Genomic DNA, 22089 nt, shown 5'->3' on the forward strand with positions numbered 1-22089 from the left:
ATGGACTGGAGCAGACTCTGGAGTGGACTCATGGACTTGAGCGGACTCATGGACTAGAGCAGACTCAAGGACTGGAGTAGACTCATGGACTGGACAGACTCTAGAGTGGACTCATGGACTTGAGCGGACTCATGGACTAGAGCAGACTCATGGACTTGAGCGGACTCATTGGACTAGAGCAGACTCATGGACTGGAGCGGACTCATGGACACGAGCGGACTCATGGACTGGAGTGGACTCATGGACTGGAGCGGACTCATGAACATGAGCGGACACATGGACTGGAGCGGAATCATGGACACGAGCGGACTCATGGACTGGAGCGGACTCATGGACTGGAGTGGACTCATGGACTGGAGCGGACTCATGGACTGGAGCGGACTCATGGACACGAGCGGACACATGGACTGGAGCAGACTCATGGACTGGAGCAGACTCATGGACTGGAGCAGACTCTGGAGTGGACTCATAGGACTGGAGCAGACTCATGGACTGGAGCGGACTCTGGAGCACACTCATGGACTGGAGTTGGTGTGGCAGACATGTTGTGAACCGGCTCTGATGTGGCAGACATATTGTGAACCGGTTCTCGTGTTGTTGATATGTTGTGAAATGGGCTCTGCTGTGGCAGACATGTTGTGAAATGGCTCTGCTGTGGCAGACATGTTGTGAAATGGCTCTGGTGTGGCAGACATATTGTGAACTGGCTCTGGTGTGGCAGACATGTTGTGAAATGGCTCTGGTGTGGCAGACATGTTGTGAAAAGGCACTGGTGTGACAGACATGTTGTGAACCGGCTCTGGTCTGGGTGGTATATTGTGAAATGGCTCTGGTGTAGCAGACATGTTGTCAAATGGCTCTGGTGTGGCAGACATATTGTGAACCGGCACTGGCGTGGCAGACATATTGTGAACTGGCTCTGGTGTGGCAGACATGTTGTGAAATGGCTCTGGTGTGGCAGACATGTTGTGAAAAGGCACTGGCGTGGCAGACATGTTGTGAACCGGCTCTGGTGTGGCAGACATGTTGTGAAAAGGCACTGGCGTGGCAGACATGTTGTGAACCGGCACTGGCGTGGCAGACATGTTGTCAAATGGCTCTGGTGTGGCAGACATATTGTGAACCGGCACTGGCGTGGCAGACATGTTGTGAAATGGCTCTGGTGTGGCAGACATGTTGTGAAAAGGCACTGGCGTGGCAGACATGTTGTGAACCGGCTCTGGTGTGGCAGACATGTTGTGAAATGGCTCTGGTGTGGCAGACATGTTGTGAAATGGCTCTGGTGTGGGAACCACAGGGCAGGAAGGTACATAAAGCATTGGGCTACCATTAAAACAGGATTTGCTGGTTTTGTTATCTTCTCATAACTGAGATAGTTCCTCCTGTAGCATAGTATAATACATTAATGGCTATTTAATATTACCCCTAAACTTTGACTAGGTGTAATGAATAGTGATGTAAACCATGTGTCCAAAAAAGGAAACAATTTTTAGTGAAGCTTTGTATCGATGCTTGATTCGTTCTATCACAATCACGTGACCAATGACGTCCGAAGCTTCGTATCACACACACCCACTTGACTGCTTCGTACTTTGATTCAAAGGTCTAAAAATGCGCGATGCAGGGAGTGCCCTCATGAGTTGTTAAGGTGTATTGTATTCAAACACTTTGAAACATTTTAAGGGTAACACTTTAGAATACTGTTCCTTCATTAATGAGGTATGAAAAAAATAGTAGTTACTGATTAGCTAATAGTGAACTACCTCATTCAACTGAGCACTATTACTTACTAATGTGTTAATCAGAGGTTCTTCTTAGTTAATAGTAGTTATTAGAATGTTAATAGTGCGTTACTCGTGTTCCTGTGTAGTTATTCATTAATGAAGGAACAGTATTCTAAAGTGTTCCCCACATTTTTGCTTCTAAAATTAACGCGTTGGTCGGTTGTGAAACATTTTGCGACACATCGCTTTCACCAGCAGAGGTCCTCGTCGAGCTCTGATTTGAAAAGCTTCTGATTTGAGAAAGAAATACATTTTTCCTTAGCCTCAAATTTTGTGTAGGCTAGCTTACGCCTGCCCTGTGTATGCTCTCTTTTTTATGTAAGAAATATATAAAAAAAAATTATACTGACAGTCTCTGAAAATGAGAATCAATTCTCAGCCAGTCCTATACTATATTATACATACTGTATATGTTTTTGGCAGTTCTCGTTTCATCAATACATCTGTGGCAGGGCAGCGCTGAGTGAGTCTCACGGAGGAGCTCTGGAAGGATAAAACGACGACTGACGACAGAGAAGGGCGAGAGAAGACCAGGCCTGTGACATTTTAAGTTGTAATTGTGTTTGCATAATGCATCAGTCGTCCGTGAGGGGCTGCTTTACTTTTACTTTTACTTTGTGTTTGGTTTATTTTGTGATTAAAGTTTGTGTTGAACATTTGCTGGTTCTCGCCTCGTTCTTCCCTGAACTACAAATTCCATTACTACATCGTCAACCACATCATAAGACATTGCATTGATTCAAATTAATGTGACTAATATATTATAAAATTCATCCCTTGTCCAAAACTCAGTGTATTGTCTAAAATAAAAGTTATGACTGCTGTGTACTACACTTAAATCAATATTAAATATTGATCTGCACTTCACTACAGTGTAAATGCATCTGCTTTGCGCTGTCCAGTGTGTCAGACAGATTTTGATAGTTGGACAGTTGCAATAAACGGTTCAAGAATCCACAGCGGATTTTGCTGCAGCTGAAGAACTGATGACGGCACAGACTGATATCAGGTTGACTGATCCGTGGAAAGCAGCATTTCATTACCGTCATCGTGTTCGAATATTCAAGCTCAAGCATTTTCTACCCATGAACCTAAAATTGAAAAATCAAACTGAATTCTTGTTTTTTTCTTTTGTTCGTTCTTTAGTTCTTTCTTTAGTTCTTTCTTTCTTTTCACAGGCACAGTTTTCTTATTTCATTTCAAATTGAAAAACAAATTCAGACTGTACACAGACCCTCGGCCCGTTGTGTTTTGAATTTTTGCATCTTATTATGTGAATATAAATGTGCTTGTGCAATTGCAAAGAGATTGTAGAGTTTGAGTTGTAAATAATGCTCTCAGTTATGCTATGGAGATCTTGTGACAGTTTCATATATTCTTTATCTATGATCTCTCTATTACTTCTCAGTTGTTTGTGTTACTCTGTTTGAAACACTGTAGTACATGTGTAGAAAAGCAGTGCCTTTAATAGGCCTAATAGTGTGCTAAATGTGATACACTTTTTTTTGACACTTTTTGTAATGTAAAAAGACCACTAGCACATCTAGAAACATCAGGATATCTGCCTTGTTTTAACGTTAGATCGCGTGCGGCTCTTTGTAACTTTCAGGCTTCTGGTGTCCTTATCTCCACTTCTTCTTTTTTTAACCACAGGTGGAAAACAATAGCTTACTATGTGGCAAATAAAAAAAGGATAAATGAAAAAAAGTATGCATGACTATTAGTCTATAATATTTAATTATACATAAAAACTAAATTATTTTAACAAATATTATAATATAAAAAAAAATCAGTGTAAATATTAAAAATGATTTACTTTGACTGTAATAATCAGCATTTCTGACATTTTGATGAAGTAAGTCTGCACATTAAACAGCTGAAATAAAGATCTATCCCATGTAAAGAGAAGTAAAAACCTAAATCCCTTAGGCAACTTACCAGCTTTTTAAATATTCAGTGTAAAGAGGTTTAAAGCCTCGGAGTCAGCGACGAATCGGCAGCTGGCAACAGGAAGTTAACCGTCACTGGCGACTGAAAGTTTGATACCCGTCACTAAAACTGAATATTCCAAAACACCCAACATCCACTTTCATTTACAACCAGAAGTAGGAGGTTCCTGCAGCTAAAGGCAAATAATAATGACAAGAGAGTGATCACACTCAATTAATAATAATACTTATAATTGTGATTAAAATTTGTTATTACATGTTTTTTAATAAGAAGATTGGTAACACTTTAGAATACTGTTCCTTCATTAATGAATAATTACACTGGGACAAACGAGTAACGTATTATTAACATTCTAGTAACTACTATTAACTAACAAGAAACTCTGATTAACAAATTAGTAAGTAATAGCGCTCAGATGAATGTAGTAGTTCATTATTAGCTAATCAATAACTACTATTTTTTTCATACCTCCCAGAGAACTACTATCTACAGGTTCATAATTAACATGAATAATGCATAATTTATGATAAAAGGTAATGGTAACCCACTAGTAATGACTCAAGTATTACTACATCATTCTAAAGGAACTACTAATTATTTGGATCAGTATCTAAAGTGAAAAACATGATAACTACTAATATTGACTAAAGTCATTGTAAGCTTTTGAGATTTTTGTAAGATTTTGAATAGTAATTCCTTCCAATGGATTTGGTGACACTTTAGTCATTACTAGTGTGTTCCCATGATCTTCACTTTAGATTACTGATCCAAATAACTAGTAGTTCCTTTATAAAGATGTAGTAACACTTGATTCATTACTATCAAAAACCTTACAAAAGCCTTAAAACTTACAATGACTTCAGTCAATATTAGGTATTTATCATGTTTTTCACTTTAGAATACTGATCCAAATAATTAGTAGTTCCTTTAGAAAGATGTAGTAACACTTGATTCATTACTATCCAAAACCTTACAAAAGCCTTAAAAGCTTACAATGACTTCAGTCAATATTAGGTTGTTATCATGATCTTCACTTTAGAACACTGATCCAAATTATTAGTAGTTCCTTTAGAAGGATGTAGTAACACTTGATTCATTACTAATGGGCTACCATTACCTTATATTAAACATTGTGCATTATAAATATTTATTAACCTGTATATAGTAGTTCTTATAGTCTTCAGTGAGGTATGAAAAATAGTAGTTATTGATTAGCTAATAGTGAACTACCACATCCGACTGAGCGCTACTACTTACTAATTCGTTAATCAGAGTTTCTTGTTAGTTAATAGTAGTTACTAGAGTGTTACTAATGCATGACTCATTTGTTCCTGTGTAGTTATTCATTAATGAAGGAACAGTATTCTAAAGTGTTACCAGAAGATTGTATGCGTTCAAAGTTATGACGCAATCATAAAAACCATGTGTGCATCAAATGAGAATAAACTTCTACTCAGAATAAACATTCAGCAAACATTTATTTACTATACAAAAACAATTTGTAAAAAGAACAATACACAAACTTTATGTAACTGTTGGCAGATCTTCTCAGTGTACCTGTTCGGATGATGACGTTTACTCTCATCCACAGCCTCTGTAGTCTCATTTCTGGTTCCCACGTGTCAATCATCAGTTTCAGGAGCGAGTCGTGTTCTGTTATCCTCTCATTTCGACCAGATGATCCCACAGTAGCTGCACGGGTCTCGAGCTGTCTGGCAGACATCTCCACATGGATGAAGGAACATCACCTGCAGCTCAACCTGGCAAAGACTGAGCTGCTCGTCCTCCCTGCCAAGCCGTCTCTACAGCACGACTTCACCATCCAGCTTGATTCATCATCAATCACCCCATCAAGGTCGGTCAGAAATCTGGGAGTAACGTTTGATGACCAGCTGACCTTCACAGATCACATTTCAAAGACAGCTCGATCATGCAGGTTTGCATTGCACAACATCAGGAAGATCAGGCCTTTCCTAACTGAGCACGCAACACAACTCCTCGTCCAGGCCCTGGTCATTTCTAGGCTTGACTACTGCAATGCTCTTCTGGCCGGACTTCCAGCATGTGCTACCAAACCTCTTCAGATGATCCAGAATGCTGCAGCTCGTCTTGTCTTCAACGAGCCCAAGAGGGCCCACGTCACCCCTCTGTTAATCTCTCTGCACTGGCTACCTCTCGCTGCTCGCATCAAGTTCAAGGCATTGACGCTTGCTTACAGATCTATCACAGGCTCAGCTCCCTCCTACCTTCACTCACTCCTACGAGCCTACATCCCCACCAGACGCCTACGATCAATCAACAAGCGACGTCTCGTGGTTCCATCACAGAGAGCCACAAAATCACTTTCCAGATCATTCTCATTCACAGTTCCATGCTGGTGGAACACTCTCCCCACCCTTATCCGGAATGCTGAATCCCTGACAACATTCAAAAAACAGCTGAAAACCCATCTCTTCCATGAGCACCTAAACTCATTAAAAAAAAAAAACAAAAAAAAAAAAAAACACCTTTCCCTTAAAATCCCACCTATCATGCTTATGCTACTCTGAATAATGCCTGAACTTCGTATTCTGAACACTTCTTGCGTTGTTGTTGTCTTTTGCCTCTTCATGATGACTCGCTTAATTTAGTCCTGATTTGTAAGTCGCTTTGGATAAAAGCGTCTGCTAAATGACTAAATGTAAATGTAAATGTAAATGTATTGACTACTCTGTGTAATAATAGATATTATCTGATGTATGGATTGTCTTGGGTGTTGGACTCACCTGGTTGTGTTGAACAGCGATTCTTCAGGTCACTATCCCGATTCTACTTCAACACACTGACTGAGGCCTCCAGCGCCTCCTGTAGGGAACATGACACAACTACACACTTCTGGACAATCTGAGACATGAAAATGACAACTTGCAGCTCACATGAACAAACGTACTCGGTTAGCTAACGTAACCTCGGTTCTCTTTAGAAGAGGGAACGAATATTGCGTAAGTTGCTTACGCTACGGGTAAAGTTGTATTTTCTCGAGATCTGAAGCCAAGAAATTATCCTTAATTTTGTATTTAATGTCAACGCAGTGCGGCAGCCAGCAGACCATAGCAGGCTGTATAAGTGTGCTCATTGGCTGTCCTGCGGCAACTGCAGCAGCCTACCAGTGAGCCCTGCGTGACGTCACGCCCAATGAGGGTGCTTCGTGCCCTCCACGCGCCTCAGCCCGCCAGAATGGGTGTGGCTAGTGTGTATAAAAGAGGGGCTCACAGGCTGAAATTCTGGTTAACATAGACTGAAGCGAATAAGCTCGTGGCGCGACACGGCAGGTTACGCAATACTCGTTCCCTAGAGAACCGAGGTTACGTTAGGTAACCGAGTACGTTCTCTTACGAGAGGTTCTCTCGTATTGCGTAAGTTGCTTACGCTATGGGAACCCCTTCTCAATGCCGTGCGCGCCGAGCATCCACTGCATGAGTCCCAGGGGAGCCTGGGGAACACAACATGCGGGAACAGGACCAGCACATGTCATAAGCACTTCATAGGAATACAGAGCGGCTCTGCCGGTCTATGTATAAACATGGAGAATGCGGCCAGCAGTTTAGCCTGCAAGGCGGGAACTTCCAGGTTATAAAATCTCACGAATGTAGAGGGGGAGGCCCAGCCTGCCGCCATACAAATGTCGTGAATAGAAATCCCGCTGGACCAAGCCCACGATGAGGCCATGCCTCTAGTGGAATGGGCTCTGATGCCCAAAGGGCACTGCAGGTGTTTGGACGCATAAGCTGCTGCAATAGCATCCACTATCCATCTGGACAGGCTCTGTTTCGAGGTGGCGAGACCCCTGGTGCGCCCACCAAACGAAACAAAGAGCTGCTCAGAACGCCTAAAGGCGGCGGAGCGTGTGATGTAAACTCTCAGCGCCCTGACGGGGCATAAGAGGTTTTCACTGTTCTCGCTATCGGATGCTGGCAGAGCCGACAGGGAGATGATCAGCGCCCTAAAGGGAGTGCCAATTGCTTTGGGGACGTAACCGTGTCTCGGTTTGAGGATGACTTTGGAGTCATTTGGTCCGAACTCGAGACATGCGGGGCTAACAGACAGTGCGTGTAGATCTCCCACACGTTTTATTGACGACAGAGCTGTCAGAAAAACGGTTTTGAGCGAAAGGTATTTCAGATCCACAGATTCTAATGGTTCAAAGGGAAACGCTTTCAGGGCCTCTAGGACCAGAGAAAGATCCCAAATAGGAACCGAGGGGGGCCGCGGGGGGTTCATCCTCCTGGCTCCTCTAAGGAAGCGGATGATAAGCTCGTTCCTTCCTATTGCACGGCTGCGCGTCGTCTCCGCGAACGCTGCAATAGCCGCAACGTACACTTTGAGCGTGGAGGGGGACCTGCCCTTGTCCAACAGCTCTTGTAGGAAGGAGAGCACCCATGAAACCCCACATGTGTGTGGATCCAGGCTCTTAGTAGCGCACCATTTAGAGAACACTGACCATTTAGATGCGTAGAGCCTTCTCGTGGAAGGAGCTCTAGACTGCGTGATCGTGTTTACGACCCCTTCTGGCAAATCAGTGGGTATCCGTTCATTATCCACGCATGCAGAGACCAGCGCTCTGGATGGGGATGCCAGATTGATCCACCGGCTTGAGAGAGAGATCTTTCCTCACCGGGATCGGCCATGGGCCTGAGTGCGACAGCATACCAGCTCTGGGTACCAGATTTGGTTCTCCCATCACAGGACTATGAAGCTTTGCGCAGGCTGGTCGCGAGGACGGCGTGCGGCTGAGCTCGAGCGTCGAGGCAGGAAAAGGTTCATAGCCTGCGTAGTTTTCTGTACCTCCGAGAAGCAGTCCACGATCCCGTTAACCGCTGGGCCGAAGAGGCCGGTGGGGGAGAGCGGGGCGTTGAGGAAAACAACACACTCGGACTCCCTCATGTCAACCAGAGGTGCCTCTCTGTGACGGTCAGCGAGGACATGCACCTTCCAAGAGCCTGGGCAGCGGATTTTGTGGCGCGAAGGGAGAGATCCGTCGCGCTGCGCAGATCCGTAATAGAAGCAGGATCCGAGCCTCTCTCGTCCAGAACACGGAGGAGATCGGCTTGGAGGATCTGCAGTACTGCCATGGAGTGCAGGGCTGATGCAGCCTGTCCGGCGGCGGAGAAAGCGCGTCCAGCGAGGGTTGATGTAGTCCTGCAGGCTTTGGACGGGAGGGCAGCCTTTGAACGCCATCCAGAGGTCGGGCAAAGGTGCGCTGCAACCGCCTCTTCCACGGGGGGAATGGCATTATACCCCTTCTCGGCGGTGCCATCAACCTGTGAGAGCGCCGAGGAGGCATGGGAATGGTGCATTCCACGATTTAGAAAGCTCGTTGTGGAGCTCTGGCAGGAAGGGTGCAGTCCTGGATGTGGGTGTTCGGCGGCGGCGATGTAGAAAGCAGCCGTCGAGTCTGTTCGGCGCTGGCTCTTTCGGCCGTGACAACTCGAGGCCAAGCTGGTCAACGGCCTTAGTGAGGAGGCGCAGAAGTTCCGCATCCTCGCCGGCTCGAGTACGGCCGGATTCCTGGATTGACGAGGAGGCGGTGGACCATTCCTCGCTGTCAGAGGCCAGGATGGAGCAGCTGTCAGCGGCGGCGTCCTCATCCAGCTCATCCGCTTCATCCCCTGAAGCGGCGGCGGCGCGGGCGAGTGCCGGCGGCTGCGTGGCCGGGAGGGGGGGCGGAGAGGGAGAGAGAGAAGCTCGAGGGAAAGGTTCCGGCGAGCTTTTAGACGCCACATCGGTCTCCGGTGGTCTCTGGGAGCGGCGCTTCTTTCTGCGTGGCCCAGCAGAGACAGGCGGAGTGACAGCTTCGTTGAAAGCTTCAAGTCGAGCCCGCAGGGTCGACATTGAAAGTTCTTCGCACTCAGGGCAGCCGCCCGTAGAGAGTGCGGTGGCGGCGTGCTCGCGGCCCAGGCAGAGAGCGCAGATGAGGTGGCGGTCTCCGTTGCTGAGCGGGGCTCGGCACGAGCCGCAGGAAAGGCGAGGCATTTTGATAAAAACGCCTCGTGCTCTTTTAGAGAGAGAGAGAAAGTGTGTGTCGCAGCGGCGAACACACACAGCAGAAAAGGATATGTCGCCGGATGGCGTAGGAGGCACGGATGGCTGAAGGCGGCGAAGGCGGCCGGCTTCCTCAGACGCTTCCTAAGCTTGCTGGTCGCTGAATTCAACAGCGGTGGCTCTCAAGATCCAGCGATGCGAAGAGCTTCGCTGAAGACATGAAAATCAGAATTTCAGCCTGTGAGCCCCTCTTTTATACACGCTAGCCACACCCATTCTGGCGGGCTGAGGCGCGTGGAGGGCGCGAAGCACCCTCATTGGGCGTGACGTCACGCAGGGCTCACTGGTAGGCTGCTGCAGTTGCCGCAGGACAGCCAATGAGCACGCTTATACAGCCTGCTATGGTCTGCTGGCTGCCGCACTGCGTTGACTATAAATACAAAATTAAGGATAATTTTTTGACTTCAGATCTCGAGAAAAGACAACTTTACCCGTAGCGTAAGCAACTTACGCAATACGAGAGAACCTCTCGTAAGAGAACTACTAACTGTGTGTGTGTGTGTGTGTGTGTGTGCGTGTGTGTGTGTGTGTGTGTGCGAGTGTGTGTGAGTGGAAGTGAAGCTGAACTGAGGATCGTGTGTGTGTGTGTGTGTGTGTGTGTGTGTGTGTGTGTGTGTGTGTGTGTTTGTGTGCATTGCTTTGAGAGTGTGAGGTTAAGATGCTTGCTTTTCTCAAATGGATGGAGCGAGGGAGGGGTAAGCAAGAGAAGTTTCACAAAACAGCCTCGAAATCTTTAAGGAAATTCAAGGAAATAGCCTTAATCTAAATAGTCTTTAATCCAAAAAATCTACAGGAATTAAGTATTTGATTTCTCATTAAAAAAAAATAAAAAAAGGAAATGTAATCTATTGATTATTACTGTGATTGCAATGTAAATAATGCTTGAGACTGTAATAAGATGCATTACATCTTGTATTCTTACACTGCTTGATTAGTGGTTAGCTAATCTATAAATTTACATAATTAGTTGTAATTGTAGTGATAGTGTATTTGTATATGCGAGTACTAAAACTAACCACTAGCTGTCACTAGCGTCACACTTCCCTGTAGACTGTGTGCTGTTCCCGACCTGAAACTGAAGAAATGCTACACAACTGTTTCTTTACTAGATCAAGAAACATTAGAAACAGAGCTTGTTATTTCAGCTGTGCAAAGTCAGAGTTGCTTGATGATGGAAACTGGTAGTATTTGTTATCATATTATTATAATTTAAACACACTAGATTGTAGCGCAAATAGTTTTATCGTTTACTGCGCTTTGTTATTTTTCCAGGCGACTTATGAAACGACAGTCACGCACATACACAGAAAATAGCTTAGTACTAATGCATTAAAAAATAAAGTCTTTCTTTCCAAGAAAATTGACTGTTATTCCTCAGTTCCTCCATCGCACTATGACTGGCCTTTTCCTCTTGTTTTCTTGCACATTCCGCAAATCTTTCTGAATGAACATCTCCTGAGGACAGGAGGACGAAAGTCCTTGATAACAGCGTACTTGATAACGTCACACACACCACCTTCGCTACTCCGCTTTTCCTCACTGTATATTAATAAAACAAAATATGATATAAAACACCAATACCACTTTAAGTTTTCATTTAAAAAATATGAACTATATTAGCATGTGGTTCAGGCACTAAGTGCACAAATACTCTGATTATCTTCACTGTATGTGTAGGCCTATAATAAAATGAAAAAGGGCATAAAACACAACCCTGTCTCCTTTTGTTTAAAGGGTTAGTTCACCCCAAAATTTAAATTCTGTCATTAAAGGTACTGTATAGTGGAGGATTTTCTTTTTCCGGGTGGATCATCAAGACTATTGGTCCTCCTAGTTGTCAATCATTCTGGTGATATGTTTACGTAAGGCCGTCGTACGTGCTCGTCCCCAGGTAGTTTTCGCTTTCTGCGCATGCGCACTTTCAGGTGTATATGTGTGTTGAGCTACGGTTTCAGCCATTCATTGAAGCTCGCCGTTCTCACCGGGTTTTTTCAAAATGTCTGAGGGTCGCAAGAGAAAAAGTGTCTACGAATTGTATGACAAGAAGAGAAAGGCCTCTGAAGAAAGAAACAAGACCAGAGTGTTTTTGGGAGAATATTTCACACGCTGGCGTGCGCTAAAAACACAGGTTGGGCTTCCCACTGATGCCTCAGTCGCGAAGTTTCTACTCGACAGGTAAAGTTTGGCATGCTATTTGGAGAAATCCATTTAAATTCACTGCTAGTGGTAAAAGTTAATGTAAGCTATGATTAGCGATGCTAGCCCTGGCACAAGTCACGCACCGCGCAGACACGGTAAACATCTCAATTTGTCTAAAGTAGTCTTATGACCAAATGGTAAAAGGTATCACGCTGAAATGTTCTAAAACCTTGTGTGTTCATTTTTGATAATTCCAATGTGTTCACCACAGTATTTATTACACAAATGCAACAAGCTACTTCTCCATTGCAGATCATGTCTTGAGTCCTCACTCAATCGATCAGTATAATAAGTAAATAAAACACGGAAGGGCATTTGACATTTTGTCTTGCATGAATGTTTTTGAGTTAGTTTATAATTTGCAACATAATTTGCCACCAAACGTGACTAGCCAAATTTGGATGCCCTTCCAAACAATCTACTTTGATGCATATCTGTGCACTAAAATATAAAAGATGTTTTATGCTTGTACTTTGTTAGAACAAACAACTAACATGTGTATAAAGTAGGCTTGTATGAGCCATGCCGACAGCAACTTGTAAACAGAGCGTGCACGAGGAGAACTAGGCTCGTGCATGCTCTCTCATGCACACGTTTAATAGGCGTTCCCTCTCGGGAGCAGGTAGAGTGTTGCGCATGTGCATTTTTTCCAAAAGTGAAGAGGGCGGTTCTTTTCTAAAATTCGGGAAAATCCTCCACTATACCTTTATTTCCTAACCCTCATGTCGTTCCAAACCCGTACGACATTCGTTCATCTTCGGAACATAAAAGAAGATATTTTTGATGAAATCAGAGAGGTTTCTGACCCTCCATCGACAGCAATGCAACGACCACGTTCAAGGCCCAGAAGGGTAGTAAAGACATCTTTAAAATAGTCCATGTGACTCCAATGGTTCAACTTTTATTTTATGAAGAGACGAGAACCTTGTGAGGTGCAGCACTTCCGGTTTCTACGTCAGAATGCCGGCTTTGTATTGGCCAGCTGTGTCGTTGAGCTCACGTGAACAGCGTCGGCCAATCAGCTTTGCCGTTATGATGTAGAACCCGGAAGCACTGCACTGTGGGTACAATGTAAACGGCTGACGTGGAAGAGAAGAAATTCTTCAATAAAGTCGTTATTTTTGTTTGTTTTTTGCGCACAAAAAGTATTCTCGTCACTTAACATTAAGGTTGAACCACTGGAGTCACATGGACTATTTTAACGATGTCCTTACTACCTTTCTGGGCCTTGAAAGTGGTCGTTGCATTGTTGTCTGTGGAGTGTCAGAAAGCTCTCGGATTTCATCAAAAATATCTTCATTTATGTTCTGTAGATGAACGAAGGTCTTATGGGTTTGGAACAACATGAGGGTGAGTAATTAATGACAGAATTGAATTTTTTGGGTAATTAACCCTCTGTAATGTCAGTTTATTGCACAACAATAGCCATTATAAAAGTATAAGTAAAAGCTTTTATTAGGCCTACTAGCATATTGGCTGTTTATTAGTACATATAAAACACATATGGCCTTATTCTGCATGACCATATTCTACATCCCAATCCTACCCAATACTTAAACTTAACAACTACTTTACTAACTATTGATAAGCAGTAATTAGGAGTTTATTGAGGCAAAAGTCATAGTTAATAGTTAGTTAATAGTGGAAATTGGACTAATCTACAGTGTGACCATATAAAGTATAAGAAGCTTATACAAAAGGAAATAAGGACAAGCAAACAATTTAGTCAAATGTACAAAGTCAGCGCTCAACGGTATTTATAAGAATATAAAGTTATGAAACTTAACTTTGCCCTCAGCCAAAACGATATGCCCAGGGAACAAATTTTAGACCCATGAGACCAAAGATTGCCCATTAAATATACACAAGACAAATTATATTTCATATAAACCATTATAGAGACATCAGATCCATTATTTTTTGTTTCAGGGCAGACGTAACCTGGAGGATTATGTGGAGGAGTTCGTCAGCATTATCCATCACGCCAACTGCGATGACCTGACAGTCATGGAGGGGTTCTGGAGCAGACTGGACGATGAGATTCAGATTGTAATGCTTAATAGGGATTCCTGTTGGACCCTGGTGGAATATATAAACTTCGCCATGTGGGTTGATGGATCCTCTTTTGCAGTGGGCAAAGTTGAAGAGGATTCCGTCCCTAGCGTCCAGCCCCACTTAACATCAATCAGCACTCCAGATCCAGAGGCTATGCCCACTGCAGATAAGAAACCAGACTGAGAGACCCAGCTTATGCCCACCACGGACATCATGCAAGAGCCAATGCCTGCAACTGAGCCAGCATTCCTGGCTCTGCCTCGTCCCTCTGAGCCCTCAGCTCCACCTTGGCCCGTCGACCAGTCCGCTCTGCCCTGGATCCTCACCCCCTCGGCTCTACCTAGGACCATCGTCCTTCCGGGTCCAATGGGCTCCCTCGTCCCACTGGCTCCTTCTCGGCCCGTCATCACTCTACCGTCGCCACAGACTTCCGGACCTTCGGCTGTGCCTCATTCCTCCATACCTATAGCTCCGTCAGGCTCCTCTATCCCTCTGGCTCTGCCTCTGTCTTCATACACACCATCGTCGCCTCAGTCACCCGGCACCACTGGCTCCTCCTCAGCCGCTCGTCACCACGGTTCCACCTTGGTCTCCTGGTTCACTGGTGTCACCTGGTCTCTCGTTCCATCAGATTCCGCCTGGGCCTCCACATCTCCCGGCGTCACCTCTGTCGGTTAGTCCCAAAACCCTACCAGGATTTTTCAGACCGCAAGGCCCAGGTCAGTTGAGAGTTTGTGGTGAGGTAATAAGGCAATATTAAATACATGCAATAGTTTTTACACATACACACTACTCCAAAATGAATATAGGACTCACAGATGAAGTCATGCAGCCTTCAGATAATTTGTGTAACGATTTCCAATTTCAGACCAAAAGGGAAATTCAAAATAGACATCAAGCATGACCCCTCAGTCTCCACGGAGAAGCAAAACAAACTTTAGTGGGTGAAACATCTGTTTATTCCATTTGCCTCTGGCTATGTGTGTTTGAGTGTCTATTGTGAATGGGGAATGTGTGTGTATTTTGTGTACAGCAGGCAGAAAATCTCCTTTTCTCTGGGCTTTTCCTCATTGTAGCGTGTCTGTGGTTTCCATTATTTCACAGACATTTCCAAAACACTTTCCTCTACAGCATGCCATAACACTTAAGAAGGGTAGCAGTCCAACATTTCTTAAAGGCAAAGCACTTGAAGACAAATAAATAAATGGTAACACTTTACAATAAGGTTTCATTAGTTAACTACATTAGTTAACATGAACTAATAATGAACTGCACTTCGACAGCATTTATTACTCTTTGTTAATGTTAATGTCAACATGTACTAATACATTATTATAATCAAATGTTGTATTTGTTAATATTAGGTAATGCAGTGTGAATTAACATGAACAAACAATGAAAAACTGTATTTTTTATTAACTAACATTAACAAATATTAACAAATGCAATAACAAATGTATTGCTCATGGTTAGTTCATGTTAGTTAAAACATTAACTAATGTTAACAAATTAAACCTTATTGTAAAGTGTTACCAAACAAACACATAAAAAATATGCAGTGGCTCTTCTATTATCTGTGACATTTATATTTTATTTTATAAAATAATTATCAGTATAAGATATGCAAGCTATAACTGTCATGATTCTGCACTCGTGTCCTTGATTTTCTTTAGTCTTGAGGCAGAATCATGACAGACCCGTGTTTTATGTGCAAACACATGGCCTTTTGCGGGGCCATGTGCTTGTGTTGTCTCGGTCTCTTGCCCCGCCCCCTTGTTATCCTCGTTTTGTCATTATTGCTTCACCTGTGTCACCTGTTTCCCTCATTAGTTTCTCCCTATTTAATCCCCTTGTGTTTGCTGTCCTGTGCTGGTTCATTGTTATTCAATCAATGTGATACCTACCGTGAGTAACCTGTTGAAAGTCTTGTGAAGAGTTCATCTTTTCTTAGCTGTTAGTTTATTGTCTGAGTCCTAGTCTAGTCTTGTCTGTCTAATATCTACCCTGTCTTGTTTTGCCCCCTCGTGGGTTTTGTTTTCCCTGTTTTTCTGTAATAAACCCTTGAGATGTCTGCAAATGGTCTGCGATTGGGTTCTCTCCTTCTAAACCATAACAATAACGTTGCTTCAGCTTTCATATTTCTGCAATTATTTTTTCATTTGTTTACTGACATGACATACTTTAGTACATTTAATAAGTACAATACTAAACAATTACTGTGATAATTATGCACTGTGACGTGCATTTCTGGGATCCATGTAAGCCTTTTCTATTGTATCAATCATTCTACTGTAATTTTAATCAGGATGCTGCTTCAGTTTTGTTACTTTATTGGTTCTCGTTGTTGGTAAATGTGATTAGTGTGTCAATATGCTGATTTGAAGTAATGAATACATGTTTGTTAACAAATAATTAGGATATATAGAAAAATGTAGCATTGGTGCATGTTGATTCAGAGTTTGCTTCATCAGAAGTCCTCGCAGGAGTATACGCCATCTCTTCACAGGTGTTGGGACATCTCTTCACAGGTGTTGGGACATCTCTTCACAGATGTTGGGTTGTCTCTTCACAGATGTTGGGTTGTCTCTTCATAGGTGTTGGGCATCTGAAGTCTTCATAAGAGGCTGGATCCAAACTGGAGCTGACAAACTCTTTAGTTACCTCAGGAAGGGCATCCCAAGATAAAACAGAAAAGCAAATGAAAAATAATTAGCGTAGGTTTTGTTCATAACATTAAGCAAAGTAAGTCATGTGCTTTGATCTGATATAACTGGACTATAAGGTTATGAGATGCATTATGTAAATGCTTGGCTAAAGAGAGCCATATTTAATCTAGATTTAAACTGGGAGAGTGAGTCTAAGCCCCGAACATTATCAGGAAGGCTAATCCAGAGTTTAGGAGCCAAATGTGAAAATGCTTTCCCTCCTTTAGTGGAATTAGATATCCTAGGTACTATCAGAAACCCAGAGTTTTGTAATCTTAAAGAACGTAGGGCGATAGAAGATCAGTCAATTACACAGGAGCTAAACCTTATAGGTCAGTAGCAATACTTTGTAATTGATACGGAACTTAATAGGTAACCAGTGTAGAGATAATAAAATTGGTGTTATATTATCAACTCTAGCATCTGCATTTTGGACTAACTGTAGCTTGTTTATTGAGGATGCAGGACAACCAGCTAGTAATGCATTACAATAATCTAGTATAGAGGTCATAAATGCATGAACTAACTTTTCGGCTTCAGAAACAGATAGCATGTTCCGGAGCTTAGCGATGTTTCTGAGGTGGAAGAAGGCTGTTTTTGTAACATATGAAAAATGATTTTCGAAAGACAAGTTGCTGTCTAATATAACTCCCAGGTCTTTAACTGTAGAGGATGAAGTTACAGTACATCCTTCTAAATTCAAATTATATTCTAAGAGATTCTGTGTACAGGTTTTTGGTCCAATAAGTAATACCTCAGTCTTATCTGAATTTAATAGAAGAAAATTACAGGTCATCCAATATTTTATATCTTTAACACACTCTGTCAACTTGGATAACTTAGAGATTTCAACTGGTTGTGATGAAATATATAATTGAGTATCATTGGCATAATATTGGAAACTAATTCCATGTTTTCTTATAATATTACCAAGTGGCAGCATGTATATTGAAAATAATAATAAACCAGCCAATGCACATGTGAAGTCCTGAGCATGTGTCTCAGGTTTCTATGGGAACCGGAGCTTCTAACGGCAGCTGCAGTGATGCAAGGACTTTACAAATCAGCGATTGGCTCTTTTACTTAGAAGGCGGGACGTATTCCATCATATTGCGAGTTAACCCTCTGGGGTCTGAGGTGTTTTTGGGGTCCTTGAGATGTTCTGACATGCCCTGACATTTGTGCTTTTTTCAGTTGCTTATAAACATATTAATGGCAAAGGTTTAATTACACTCTATTTAGCAGGGCTACCATAATATGTTAACAACATGTATGTACATGTTTGTATTTTTGAGAGAAAATATTTTATGCATGGTTACTGTAAAAACTAAAAAATTAAGTTTCTGAAATAAGGCCACAAATCACATACTAAATATGTGTCCACAAGACTTTTGACTAATGGATGTTGTCGCCTTGAGTTTTTGCTTCAAAATGATCTAAAAATCATCCTGCCTAATCATTCACATTAAACAATACATTGATTTAAATTTTGTAAGACATGTTTTGTTTGGAAAGGCAACATGCGTGGGGGCGTGAATGATCATGAATAATGCTCTGATTCACACCTGAGAAAACTAACCAGCACTTCTGAGGTACATTTTCCAGGATGATTATTACGATAGTATTATTCCTAAAGTACATGAGTCTGATTAAACTTGATGTGTTTTATCGAGTTGATGTGGGCGTTGACACGTTTGCATGGATTGCCTCAGATCATTTGCATTTGAATAGCGTGCGTTCTCCGTGGGCGTGTTCACAGTTATTGAGCTATAATGAGCTGAAATGAGAACGACTGACATTCTTTTCATACAGATTACATAAACTGAGAATATTTGTTTTTTATATAAATTACTTCATTTAAAAGAGAATTCAAGCTTCATGCCTGTGTGTCTGTATGCCTGTTTGACTGAGTATTCACTGAGTTACAGTTCATTTTCAGACGCATTTCAGAATGGACTTCACTTACAGAGAGAAGGCAGAACTCGCATCATGTTTATTTATTTTTTATTTGGCGAAAAGCACAACACTTTGTTTTTATTGTGAGTATACACAAAAAAAATAGACACTTAACAGGATCGAATGATGTATAACACTTGTATGTAAGATCAAAATCAACAGAGTATTTTGAGCCTCTTTTGCACTGATAAGAAAAAAAGCAAGCTCGTCACACCGGCGTGATCGCCGACCCCAGGGTGTTAAAGTTTCTCCCATTCATAAGTAATAGGAGTGAACCGTCCTTCTATATCTATAGTGTTTGCCAAAACTGAAATGGAGAAGGACTGTTTTCTCCAAAATGGCTGAATGCTGGAGGAATATATGGAGGGCTTCCTAGAGTTCTACAACGAGGCATGCTGGGATGATGAAACACTCAACCATCTCTTCTGGAAAGGGATATCCTTTGTGCTGTTGTGGGAGGATCACTGTCCTTTCACCGAGTTCGCTGACTACACCTTGCAATCCTCCCTCACAATAGGACAGTAACAACATCTCCAACTCCACAGCACATGTTCCTTTGATAGAAGTAATCTCTCTGCCTTCTCCAGACAGGACTCCTCATTCCAGCACCCCAGACCTGACCTCAACGCCTGAGCCCGCCACGGATATTGAGCCCAAGCCAACTCCTGGCATGGACCAAGTGCGAGAGCTGCCTCCCACAATGGAGCCAGAACCTGCCAACGCATCCGGCCAGGAGCCAGAGCTGGAAGGCACCTCTTTGGCCAGAGCAAGTCACCTTCATTCTGCACTCCCTCAGTTCTGTCGTGGTTCTACATTACTCGGGCTCCCCTGGACTCCCTCGTCCCTCCAGCCCCACCTTGGTCACTCTTAATCCTGGTTCCCCAGCGGATATCCCGGCCTCCTGCTGCGCCTCAGCCCTTCACCCCTTCAGCTCCACCAGGTTCCTCCTTTCCTTCCAGTCTCACCCCGCTCTGCGAGGCAACTATCTTCACCTCAGTCTCCCAATCCGGTGGTGTTCCCTTCCGGCCTGTGACTTCGCGATGGGCAGTCGTCCTCACGCATTTGCAGGGTCTCCACTGTCGTTTGCTCCGTCTCCGTTGGTTGGCCCCAGGCTCCGGTCAAGAGACCTATCAGGGCTCTGCCTTGGCCTCCGTCAGTGCTGCTATGGTGTTCCCATTGACTGACTCCTCCTGTTTCGTGTCCCACGCCTGCCCCTCATCTTCCTCCGAAAAACAGGAGAACTGTTAGGGTTCTGTCTTGTTTCATTGTTTTTTGTCCATTTGTCTTGGTTTAATGTAACCCTTTCAGTTTAGTCTTCATTGTGCCTTAGTTTACTTTCTGATTATGTTTACCTGTTTCTCGTTTGGTTCCTTTGTTTACTTGTGTATACATACCCCCTGTTCTGTTTAGTCCTTTATCGGTTCTCATTTTTGATAAATGAGGTAAGTGTATGTCTCCTCTGTGTATATTCCTGGTTCTACTCTCTAAATTCATTAAAGTTTGAGTTTTCCTGCAACATGCATTTGCTCACTGCCACAACTGTACAGACCGTACAGAGAACGCTCTAGAGCTACAATAATATGAAATTTGGCTTTGGCTTTACTTAAACTTCAAAGTGGCACTTTAACTTAGATGCAACACCCTCAAACATGCACTATCTATCTTGCGGAGTGCACTGAATAATATTTTTGCAATCAGGCTTTGTGAGTGTGACCGTTTATGCCTAGAATAAAATAGAGTAGACTAGACTAGACTAGACTAGAACAGAATAAAATTAAATGCAATGCAAAAAATATATTTCCTTAATCAGTTATTTTTGCTTTATTTTTTATCTTAAATATCTGAACATCCTTAAAACAAGATACATTTACTTAATTACAAAATTAGAACTCATTGGCAAATTTATTTTTCTTGTTTTATGCACAAAACAGACTACACACTGTTCGATTCCTGTTTAAAGCAAGAATTGTTTATTTTTCTTAAACATTCCTAATAAAAAATATATATTGTAGCATAGAATATAATAGAAATATGTGTGTCTGTATGTGTGTGCGCGTGTGTGTGGTTCAGGGGACATGTTACGTTACAAAAATGTTGTTACCTCATTTTATGAGGAAAACAGTTTATAAATCATACTAACTGATCATGAAAACCCAAAGTCTGTCTGTGTGTGTGAGCGTGTGTACTTTTATTCTGTAACAGTGAGTGTGTTCTAACAGCAGAGCTGATGATTAGTGGAGACTCTTACAAAGCTGGACTCTGAAACCTGAAACCAAGGGAGGGGAGAGAAACAGAGAAGGAAAAATCACAGAAAGAGAGACACAGAGATAGGAACTTTCACTTTTGAGTATAGCAGATTTAAAGAGACAAAGAAGATGTGGTGAATGTGTAAAGAATGCAAGAGGTTTGGGACAGAGAGAAACTGAGGGGAGTATGCAGGACGAGAGAGAGAGAGAGAGAGAGAGAGAGAGAGAGAGAGAGAGAGAGAGAGAGAGAGAGAGAGAGAGAGAGAGAGAGAGAGAGAGAGAGAGAGAGAGAGAGAGAGAGAGAGAGAGAGAGAGAGAGAGAGAGAGAGAAAGAAACAGAGTGGGAAAATGTGAGTCAAGAGGGAGGGAAGTACAGAGTAGAGGTGATGTCAAAGCAGCTGAGCTCAAAGAGTAAACAGAGCTTCAGACGGCAGCATGTGTTTATCTGTACCGCTGCAGGGCCGCAGCCAGCGGAGCCGTCACAATCTTCTCTCTCTGCCTGGCTTCACCCTACTCATCATCTTCCTCCTGTTGGCCCAGGGGACGGCCTGGCCATATGGTAAGTCTAATTTAATTGCTTTTAAAGAGTCATGGAGAGTCACACTCTTTTGTTGTCTGAGAGTCAAGGTCATGAACTGTTCCTCTCTATTTGTGTGAGGTATAGAAACTGTTCCAGTCTGTCTTTGTGATTGAAAACCCTGTTAAATGTTACAGTTGTTTGTTGTCTTGCATTACCTTAATGAATTATATTCTCTTTTGTGATGCTTTAAAAAAAAAACTCCCATCTGATTTAATGTAATGTGAAATTTGAAAAACTCAAATTCCAAAGTGGGCAAAAGGCACATGTTTAAAAGTGATTTGTCTACTCATATTAATGAAACCTTTAGATAGAATAGACAGAATTTAATGGTGTTGCTCTGTATGTGGCTTCAAATCTAGTAATCTAATGAAAATCTGTGTAAAAGACAAGATTGAGCTGAGGCCATGAACTTCACTATTCCCATTCAAGGGATTTTCCTGGATTGATTTTACAGACCCCAAGATGCTATTTACGCTGAGACGGTTTCTGGCTCAGATGAAGACACAGATTATTGCCTTTGTATTCCTATGCTC

At 42.8% G+C, this 22089-nt stretch overlaps 1 protein-coding gene across 1 annotated transcript in view; it reads left to right on the forward strand.

Annotated features, from left to right (window-relative positions):
• The first annotated feature begins 21333 nt into the window (after nucleotides 1-21333).
• Nucleotides 21334-22089, forward strand: part of pamr1b (peptidase domain containing associated with muscle regeneration 1b) — a 45948-nt gene continuing 45192 nt past the window's right edge. Inside the window, exon 1 of the mRNA XM_081355415.1 lies at nucleotides 21334-21535. Within this exon, the coding sequence (XP_081211541.1) occupies nucleotides 21412-21535 (124 nt within the window). The 5' untranslated portion in view covers nucleotides 21334-21411. The remainder of the gene's footprint in view (nucleotides 21536-22089) is intronic.

The sequence above is a fragment of the Scardinius erythrophthalmus genome, assembly GCF_964197995.2.
Source record: "Scardinius erythrophthalmus genome assembly, chromosome: 24".
In the NCBI taxonomy this organism is placed as follows: Eukaryota; Metazoa; Chordata; class Actinopteri; order Cypriniformes; family Leuciscidae; genus Scardinius; species Scardinius erythrophthalmus.